At 45.0% G+C, this 10,706-nt stretch overlaps 1 protein-coding gene and 1 non-coding gene across 2 annotated transcripts in view; one reads left to right on the forward strand and one right to left on the reverse strand.

The window, feature by feature from the left end:
• Positions 1–458: 458 nt before the first annotated feature.
• trnaa-ugc (transfer RNA alanine (anticodon UGC)) lies at positions 459–530 on the reverse strand. Its single transcript has one exon. It is a non-coding gene; the product is annotated as a tRNA-Ala (tRNA).
• A 3,824-nt stretch (positions 531–4,354) lies between these two features.
• sema4f (sema domain, immunoglobulin domain (Ig), transmembrane domain (TM) and short cytoplasmic domain, (semaphorin) 4F) overlaps positions 4,355–10,706 on the forward strand; it is a 46,215-nt gene continuing 39,863 nt past the window's right edge. The window contains exon 1 of the mRNA XM_068713548.1: positions 4,355–5,145. Coding sequence (XP_068569649.1) covers positions 5,055–5,145 — 91 coding nt within the window. The 5' untranslated portion in view covers positions 4,355–5,054. The remainder of the gene's footprint in view (positions 5,146–10,706) is intronic.

Consider the following 10,706-nt stretch of genomic DNA (forward strand, 5'->3'; position numbering starts at 1 on the left):
AACTACTACTAAAAAACTACTTTAATTTAATTTACATGTCACTATAGGTGTCACCATTGCTGGAGGAGAGCTGACTGTGAATGCTCCTCCATGCCATGAGCATGAATAAAGACAGCTGGATTCAACTAAAAATGATCCAGAGACACTGGAGAAGCCATCAGCAACGTTCTATATGCTCTCAAATACAACGTGACAAAACAGCAAAGGTAAGACACAATTTATGATTATGACTGCATAAAGTGAAGTTTATTTGATCTCCTCTCTCTTCTTTAAGTTTTGGTTGTGGAGTGATAAAAAGTATACTGTGAATGAATCTGTGGAGTTTCAGCTTTCATAATGACATCGTTTGTGCTTGTAGCAAGAAGTAAATTGCTGACAAGATTGTTGTTATTTGTGTCTAACTCTAAGTGTCTTTATCAAATAAGTATTTCACCTCTAGTGTTTCCATATATAAGAGGTGGAGATGCTGGGGATTGAACCCAGGACCTCATACATGCAAAGCACGTGCTCTACCACTGAGCTACATCCCCCACTGTTACAGGTTATGTATTGTAATTGATGTGATTCAAAGAAGGCGGGGGATGGTCTGCCTTCACCTGTCTGAGTAGGAAGAGTTGAATCCATTTATTAAATGACATATTCATTGATTCTATCTTATATTGTTCACTGTATCAACCATCTAGTGGCAGGTTAACATGTCTGTGTATGAGGAGTAACCTGGACAAAAATACCCACAACCACGTATCATTTAGGTGGAAGGAAACTAATCAAATGCTTTAACTTCAGTGTTGATCCAAATCTCCAGGCTTACCTGGGCTCAGCACAACAAATCAGAGCTGCCGCCTGAATCACTTCCATCGCCGGCCCGCAATAACACAGCAGAGTCCATTGTCTGGGGATTAGCGGGAAAAGGTTTTGGGCAGTTTCTTCCATTTCCTCCTCAGCAGAGGTGAGGGCTGGGGGGGGGTAAACCAGTTGGCCAGCTTCGATACAAACACTAAGCAATGCATATCACACAGGGTGAGTATTGACCCCACTCTTGCTTTGTAATTTTTCTTTAGTCTGACATGCTGGGTGAAATGCTCTCATTCTGCACAGTGGAGCCTTCGACTGACAGCTTGAGTGCCCCATTTAGACAGAGGGAGGTATAGGAGAACATGTGGCCAGATGCAGCTGGAGAGGTGGAAAGTGTGATAGAAAAAAGGGACTGGGGGGGGGGGGGGAGAGGTGAGAGGGAGCCTGCATGGGTGAGAGAGATAGGGTTTATATTGGGTTTATTTAAGAAAATGAAAGCTGTTCACTAAATTAGTGTTTGTGTGTGTGTGTGTGTGTGTGTGTGTGTGTGTGTGTGTAAGACTGCATGTGGCTCCTCTGATCCTCAGGGTAGAAGTCCCCTGCCTTTTATGACCCCTCCTTTCTCTCCCTCTCACACACACACACACACACACACACACACACACACACACACACACACACACACACACACACACACACACACACACACACTTACACAAGCTGTTACTGAATAAGTGGGAGAACAGAATTAAAAGCCATGACTGCATTCATTACTTATCCAGTTGATAGATCAGTCACGCAGTTTATAGATTTTATGCCATGTCACAAAAAAACATAATTTTCATCTTTTGAACAAAGTCTGCCCTGATGTTCATGGACAAGGTCAATGTCAAAAGTGTGTGTGTGTGTGTGTGTGTGTGTGTGTGTGTGTGTGTTTGCCGGGCCTAAAGCTGATCAAGAAGCAGCTGCTCAGTGATTCTGAGCCATATAATTACATTTGTTGGAGGTCGGTGGCTCGTCTGTCTCCCTCCATCTCTTTCCCCTGTCTGAATTTCTTTTCTGTCATCCTCCTCGCCCACAACAATCCCCCAATTTCAACCAGTGATCCCCAGCCATTAGTCACACACAAGTATCACGTATAGAGTACAAAACCTTTGGCCTGGCTGCATGCATTCGCTCAAAATTTGTAAAACAAAAAAAAATGTATACATGTGCACCCATGCATTGCAAACACGCGCACACACACACACACACACACACACACACACACACACACACACACACACACACACACACACACACACACACACACACACACACACACACACACATGCTGTACAATCAAAAAGACACATTTAAAGACAGGCATGCACACTGACACACAGATTAACAGAAGGAGTGCAGGGTCACGCATTGGGGCTTCCTTACACCGGGGTCTGAATATTAATGTGTGGGGACAGATAAGCAGCCGTGGCAATCCCTTTAAGGCCATACTCCTCCCTGGTTAATTTATGCCAATCTGTATGCACAATTTATGCAGATTTGATGTTTCGGTTTGAACCAGTGTGGTTTGAAGGCTTCAGTCAATCTGATTGTGTCTGTGCATCTCGCTGTGTCTTTGTGTCTGCTTATAATGCCACCTAATTTACCGATACCTGGAAGACACCTTCTGGTTGAATGCCATGTTTTGCAGTGCATTGTGTTGTATATTTAATAACCACTTGCTTCACCTGTCCAGCAGGGGGGCAGCAGTCGAAGCTTGACTTCAGCTCCAAGGGATTGGATGAATCCTGAATCAAATGTCAACGCCCTCATCGATGCACTGGAGTCAGTCTAAAGAGACAGTGACCCATGTCTGGACCTCCACACTGACATTGATAAATATACTAGCCACCCAAAAGTCATGGGTGAAGGAAGGGTGGGGTTTTCCGCCAGGGCCCTGATCTCCAACTGCCACTATACTGATGAAGACGTTCATTGTGATACTGAGCGATGTTTAGTCATTCAAAAGTCACTGGCCGCGTAAAGATGAGACGCTCGCAGTGTGAGCTTAATCGGGCTTGATTAGAGACGGCGCCACTCACTTCTTAGCTCCATGTGGCTTTTCTTTATCATCGCTCCCTTACCTCCGACCCTGTCCTCCTCCTCCTCCCCCCTCCTCGTCAACCAAAGCCTTTAATCCGTGCCCCTCTGTGACCCCTCCCTTTTGTCCCGGAGTCGGGGTACATGTCTGCACCCCCGCCCCGTGAAATTGGCCGGTCAGCGCCGCCAGCCGTCCTGCTCTCCTCCTCAGAGAAAGAGCGATTTAGCGGGAGGCTGAGTGTTTCATTGCGGTTATGGCTGCTGCATAAATTAATCAAAATGTTATTGTATGTATGTAATTACAACACAAGCGTGAGCAATTTCCAAACTAAGGATGTTTATTGTTTTTCAAATAACTGTGTGTCATCACCACTTTAAATCACATTGCGTTGTATTTTTTTAAGTAATGAAGAAGTAAATGTCAAGACAAATTAATAGCACATGACAGAACACAGCCTCTCTGTGGATTATTAGTGTGGTTGAGGCCTGCAGACCATTGACCTCACTGTTTAATCATCTTTACTTTAGACGCTCCGCCCCCGATGATGTCAGATGACTGACAGGTGGATTAAGGAAGCCAGACCACAGGAGCAGAGTCAGAAGGAGCAGAGAGAAGCTTCCTTGACAAATGTTACTTCTTTAAACGGATATGTCCAGTGGGTAATGATTGAATAATGCTCTCCTACACTTTTCATTCACAATGTCAGGTAGAACATTGACTAACAGAGAGATTCAATAGTAAGTTTACCTTTTTAAGCTTTTACTCCCTTACGTAGAGTTTCTAGTTCAGTCGAGGGAAACCTTGAGGAAAGCATTGGATCACACTGGCATTGGTTGGTACTATTCAGAATTAAGGGGATAATTCTAAATCTGATCTGCACTTTTTAACACAAACTTATAATATAAGGATATAAGGATCTCTTCATTTAGTTTTTTTTAAAGAGGCTATAAAGAAAAAACAAAACTAATAGTCTAGAACCAATTAGCTTGTTTTCTATAATCCCATTAAAAATAGGCACATGCATGTTTGAATTTAACAGAAAGTGTTGCATGCATCCTCCAGGTTTTAGGACTTCTGCAATGACAGGTTTCACTTTAACCGCGACAGGCTTTCATCTCATTGTATGACAGGGCAGACAGTTCCATAATAGGATAATAGTCTAGTGGACACAGTGAAACCTGTAATCACACCCTGACCCCACTGCCTGTCATTTCCCACACACGAAATTAATCTGTAATTTTAAAGAACCTCATACAAAACAACAACTTCCGCCTACCGATAAGTTAGATATTAATCACTTGTGGCGTATCTGTCTAAAGAAAAATAGGTCCGCACCTGTCGGCCGTGACGTCACCCTCCTACCTGTTGTGTACCCTCGCGCTGCCTTTTTTTTCCGGAGGGCGGGGCGCGAGACGTTCGGCTCCTACACAGTCAGCGCTCCAGCGTTGGAGCAGCACACATCCTCTCTAGCCGGTCACTAGCCGCCCTCCACAGCACCGTGCACCGTGCCAGCGCTCGAGCTCCAGCGACACAGCGCGCGGTCAGAATTTGGTTTCACTTCACGGACCTCAACGTGATTGTCCTGCTTTATTTTGCTCACATGCTTTTAAACTGAAGAAGAGCGGAGTTTTTTTTTTTTTCTACCAGCGGGACAAGCTCGGCGACACCGGGGCACAGAGCGGGGATAAGAGCGAGGCTTCAGCTTATTATAACCCGGGACTCTGGGCATTATTCCTGCACGAGAGGACGGTACTTTGGATTACTCTGACGCACAGTTGTGACTGGAGTACACCACAAATATAACTACAACAACGTGCCCTCTGGTTCTTTGCATGTCGCTTTTCTTAAGTAGATAATATAATACATGAGCGGATGCATGCATTAATGTGCGCTTTGTGCAGATCTTAGCTCCAGGAAACGCGGTAACCTGTAGCAGAATAGCAGAATAAAACGTTTCAGGAAGCTTCTTCTTTTTTTTTTTAAATAACCCAAAACTTATCTGACATTGTCTTGGACCGAGCTCTGCGCCTTTTTTTTTTAATTCGGAGAAACCTGCGAAGCCCAAACAGGATCAGGATGCACCACAGCTGAAACCACGAGTCCGGGACTTTGGTGTTGAAATCAGATCGGACGGACCTCCACCTCCGTCCTGGACCAGGACAGGAGCCGAATCACGATGAGTCCTGACGGTACCATGTTGATCCTGCTACCGACGCTGTGCCTGCTCTCCGGAGCCACCTGGGCAGCGACTCTGGGCGGGCTGGGAGGTGAGTGCGAAACAGAAACTCACTACGGGCAATATTAGTGACGATCAAAGCTGAAGTGATATTTGAATAAAAAGCTGATTGTGATTTAGAAGGGCTGGCTTCACTTTGATGAATTCGAAAATGTGTTTAATGTTTATTTGCAAATGAAAAGATGTTTCAGCTGTCCTCATCATCACAGCATGATGATGATGATGATGATAACAGCTATCAAAACAATAACATGCCCGAGGCTGTTGCAACATCTGCAACTTCAACATAGTTTGCAGGATATCCTCGTGCCATTCAAGCATATGCACAGCCGAACTATCAGCTCTAAAACATGCTGTGTGATTAGCTTTACCAGTGTTTGGCGCAAAACTGAATTCAACCCAAAGGTAAACCCGCATGTGTCCAGTGCCACGCAGTCAACCTGCGCTCTGCGCTGCTGTTACGCACTCGGGGCGCAGTGCCAAAAGGCTGCCTTCCGCCTTTATTGTGGCATGATAAATGGTGATGCTGGCGAGGCAAGCAGGTGCCAGACATGTCCTGCTCAACGCCAACAACAAGTGCACAGACTGGGCAGAAGCGGCTGTTGGATTCATCCAGACACGTATAGCTCTGCTCTCAACTTAAAGGGACAGTTCCGACAAATGCGCTTCCCGCTGGAGGGATTGATGCATGTGGGGAATTTGTCTTTTCATTTGCCCTCATCCAGAGAAGGCTGAGGTCAGGATCAGTGGCTCTGTAAGCTGGCAGTGATTCAGCGTTTTGCTCGGGTGGACAGTGCAGCAGACTGGACGCAGGGGCTTAAAAAACCCCCCAAACAACTCTTAGTTTTCTAGAAAAGTGTTTGTGTGCATCACATAGACACCATACTGACTTGTGAAAGAGAACCAGACACAGATTCGGATGGCTGTAAGTCACAGTGAAGTCCAGCTCTCTAACAAGCTCCTCCTTTGTGTCGGGGTCAGCGGCACGGACTCTCCGGCCTTCCTGTTTTCTGGAAACTGGCTGACAGTTAAAATGAAAAACATAAAATGAGGGGAGACGTCCAAGAAAATGATGAGAACCATATGGGGCAGTAGTCAGACAGAGCTATTGCATTCGAGATTGGCTTGCAGCCTGTATGAGTGTGCGCATCTCTCCATTTGTCCACGTTTTGAACGTATTCTCTTTCTGTTTGCAGGTTAATAAATCTGTGCTGTTGTTTCCCCCCCTCCTGTTTGTTTTTCTTCTTTCATTCCCCTCTCTATATTCTCTGTCTGATTATTTGCTCGGGGTCCTTTCTTTCCCTCCCTCCACCATGTGATGGTGTTTACACCCAGATGCAGCGAGGAGGAAAAGATTTAGAGGTTGCGTCACTGTGTGTCCATTGACCATTAGCCTGCACTCCAGTCACCTGACTGCATTAATGGGCTTTGCTCCACAGCTGCACTCTGCAGCAGAGCTTATTGTGCTTTAACCCCTTTGTACTTTCAAACCTGTGATTGATCCACAGCTAAATTCTCACTTCAGACAGCCACTGCTGGCCGGTGATTCAGGCTCATTCGCTGAATGAATGCAGTGTCTGTAAGTTAGCTGCCTGTCTATGTGTGTCATTATGCAACTGTGGCCTGTGGCACACTGGCCCCGCAACAAATACAGTCTGAACGAGTGCCAGCGAACAGCAATGAGAGGGAGACACTTCGATGTGACGCCCCACAGAGCAGCGTTCCTGCTTTCACAAAACACTCGCAGAGAAAGAAACGCATCAAACATTTGTATTTCTTGTTTCGTCATTGTCTTTCTGTTGGAATGTTTTTGCCTCAGTTACATCAGATACCTCAAAGGTCGCGTGCTAGATGCAAACATGCATCACTATTATCTTGATTGAAGTTCCAACAACTTTGCATTCTGGCAGAGTTAAAAGTAGGTGCCATTCTCACCAGGGTGTGTGTGTGTGTGTGTGTGTGTGTGTGTGTGTGTGTGTGTGTGTGTCTGTATGTGTTTGCATGTGTGTTATGATTACTGAAGAGAGACTCTTATGTAAGACAGTGTTGTTATGAGCACCTCGTCAGGTGATGCTCGTGTTTGTCTGTGTGTGTGTGTGTGTGTGTGTGTGTGTGTGTGTGTGTGTGAAGCTTGGGTTTGCATATAAAACAATATCCAAGCGACAACCTGCACAGTGTTGTGAGTGTTGAAGCTAACGTACGCTGCCTCCAGATGCGGTCCTGCTAAAAACACGTCTACAACTAAATTCTTGATTTACTGTTCCTTCTTATGGCATCATCCTCACGGCCACACTTGGAGACAAAGTTAAGAAAGTCTTGTTTCAAGATGCCTTCATCTTTTTAATTAATTTGGGTCCATATTATCCATCCCTCTCGCATCACAAAGATGTTCATTCCCCACTGCCATATTGCCGTCGTGATACATCTGTATGTGTGGTGCTTGTAAGATGCGATATTGAATGGTTGGGTGTCTAATTAGGCTGATGTGGAATCGTTCCAACTCTCTGGTTAAGTGTTTGGGGGGGAAGTCGTAAAACTGCTCGGCTGAAATTACCCGCTGCATAATGAAGTCACCATCAGAGTGTGGGCTTTTGGTTTTAAAGACGTCCCAAACAAGCCTATTTCTTCTTTTTGCAAACAATTAAGCATTTGGCTCAGCGAAACATATTCATATTTATCTAGACATTTCAATTATGTTCATTTTAAAATAACAAAGTGCTGAAATAATTTCTATAATGTCCATAGAAATGGAAATAATGAATACATGGTGTGTATTTAAATACTAAACAAAACTCCATTTGGCTTTATATCACATTTATATGTGTGTGTGTGTGTGTGTGTGTGTGTGTGTGTGTGTGTGTGTGTGTGTGTGTGTGTGTGTGTGTGTATCTGTTGTGATGGGATCAGCTCCAGTCAGTTTCACTGGTCCAGCAGCCGTTTTTTTAATGCTCCTCACATGAAACTCATTAGGGTGTCGGCACACAGGGGAGGGCCTGGCTCCCAGCGGTGCACCCACCGCATGGATCAGGGTCCGTTCACTGCGTGGGAGAGAGGAGCTCTGTCTAATTTGATTAGCTTGGTTACTCGGAAACTATGCAGGTATATATGTGTGTGTGTATATATATATATATATATATATATATATATAAGCATTATGTCCCTTATGAGGCCACCCAGTGTCCATCGACTGTACCACCTGCAGTTTGCCTGCCTGCTCACCAAAACTATACTTTCTCTTTGTTTGCAGTCAACAGGAGCTTAAAACGGAATCTCACTCCAGTAACTTTCAGTGATAGAAAGACTTACTGTAGTTTTTCTGTTTTTGCGCCAACATTTGCTCTCGGCTAGCGGTGAACTATGTGTGGGTGGATGGGAGTCCCGTCTAACAAAGACTAATCAAAGCAGGCTGAAGAACACAGTTATCGCCCTGATTTCACTACACACTGTTGTGTGGCGGGTGGAGCTAGAGGCTCTGTGTATCTGTGGTCTGGTCTGATTTTCTCGTGAATTTTACTTGCCAGGTAATTCTGTTACTTCACACTTCATACTATCAGACGAACAAGGAAGCAGCCAACTCTGACGATGAGGGATGAACGTGAAGCGCAGCCGCTGCCAACTGTTTTTGGCCGTCAAGCTTATAAGAATTCTGTGGTTCAGTTGAAATGTCTTGTTTGCTCATCTACTGGTTCTACCTTTGTGTCTTGACAAATTGTTTATTTCCTAAAATGTATTCAAGTTACTGGAGATGGTCGCCCCACTTCCTCCCCCTTCACTTGGTCGATCATTTTGCGTTGATGAAGTATGTGCCTTGTTTCCTGTTTATTCCAAATTTCACACAGTCAAGCCTCTGAGCTCTTCTAGTTTAACATCACACACGTGACACTTGACGTGGCCTTTATGCATTAGATCTGAGATCCTGATATGGCGCTTGATATTTTGGTTGGAAGTGTGGTCAGGCTCGTGATGTGCAAAATCCTCGTCCCTGCACACTTTCGCGTCAGAGAAAGGCTGTGGGGATAGGACAGGAAACCCCTAAACTGTCTGAACCGAGCTGCAGAGAATACTGTGAGAATACATGTGGACTACAGTACATTATGTGTTTGGGTTGAGGCTGCATTGTTGTCTCCCACCAGGGAATACAAAGTGGTTATCCAAAGACAAGAGAATTTCCCTCTTTCTCATCCCTGCATCCCATTCTCTCTCTCTCTCTCTCTCTCTCTCTCTCTCTCTCTCTCTCTCTCTCTCTCTCTCTCTCTGTTCCTTCGTCATACTGATCCAGCACTCATCCCTCTCTTTCTTCTTAAGTGTAGCTGATAGGACCTGGTGGAGTTGAGTGGTACTATGGGAATGGAGAAAGACTTTGGAAATGCTTTTGGCTCTTCCTTCAGTTTTGTCTGATAAGCTCTGGTTCTTTTTGCTGGCTGTAGAGTGAGTGCATAACGGAAAGTATTTCTATCTATATCTCTCTTTGGCTGTTAAAACTCCTCCTGCTTGTCTGGTTATTCCCTGACTCAAAACTTAGCTTCTCTCGGTCTTATGCTACTAAAGCTAAACCTCAACCTAAGCTAAAGCCTCTAACAAAGTAGCAGCATGTTTTTGTCAAGTTATACTTTCAAGAAAAAAGTGATTTTTAGTAACATAAACTTTGTGAAAAAGTGTTTTAAAGTCGGGCATTTAATTGAACTGAAACCAAAATGACTTAAACATGAAAGAGAGGAATGGAGGAAGTGAATGAAAGAAGGATGAGAGGAGTCAATTCTGAGCTGTCATCGGCCTCCTACAGAAAAATATTCTCTCTCTCTCCTTACGTTCGTCAGCAAAGTTCATTAGCTTCTCATGCGATTTTACTGATAAAGCGTTCTCTATGTGAGCGCGACATTAGCGCGGCACACGTACATAGCTGTTCATGCACTCTCCCACGTTGTTTGTGAATGGTCAGCCCACACAGGCACTCCTGTGACTGGAGCCCGTCAGAGGAAAGGTCAAGCCGAGTCAGATGCCAAAGGCCACACACACTCACACACACACACACACACACACACACACACACACACACACACACACACACACACACACACACACACACACACACACACACACACACATAGTCGAAGCAGGCAGATGCCCTTGGTTGCATTCCCAGGAGGATTTCACGATTGAGATTCTTGGTGGCTTTTTTTTTTTCCGCTCGGTCCTAATTCTCCAACTCTTGTTCCGATACGTCCGTCACCACTTAGCATGACCGCTGTGACCAGTCTAAACACAAGGCACTCAGAGGTCAACGACCTGGTAGGATGTTGTTGGTGGGTTGGTGGAATTCTCCTTCCTTCATTCATTCCTCCTTCCTGCCTTGTTCCCACTCCCTCGCTCATGAAAGTCTTGTGAATTGCGCAGTCAATGACGTGAAATACAGCTTTCTTTAAAGGGTTTCTGGAGTTGAAGCCTCGTGAGTACGCGTTTAGTGTTTCTGGCATTCAGCGTGTATCACCTACAGAGCTTTAGAAGAAAGGACTGCAGGGCGCGGCTCAAGCATATATATCATCAACTCATTGGGATTCACTCCTGCTCTCAGCCCTCATCTCCTTCCTCTGT

This window comes from Cebidichthys violaceus, unplaced genomic scaffold (assembly GCF_023349555.1).
Source record: "Cebidichthys violaceus isolate CVI_PGR_0920_01 unplaced genomic scaffold, fCebVio1.0.p SCAF_19, whole genome shotgun sequence".
In the NCBI taxonomy this organism is placed as follows: Eukaryota; Metazoa; Chordata; class Actinopteri; order Perciformes; family Stichaeidae; genus Cebidichthys; species Cebidichthys violaceus.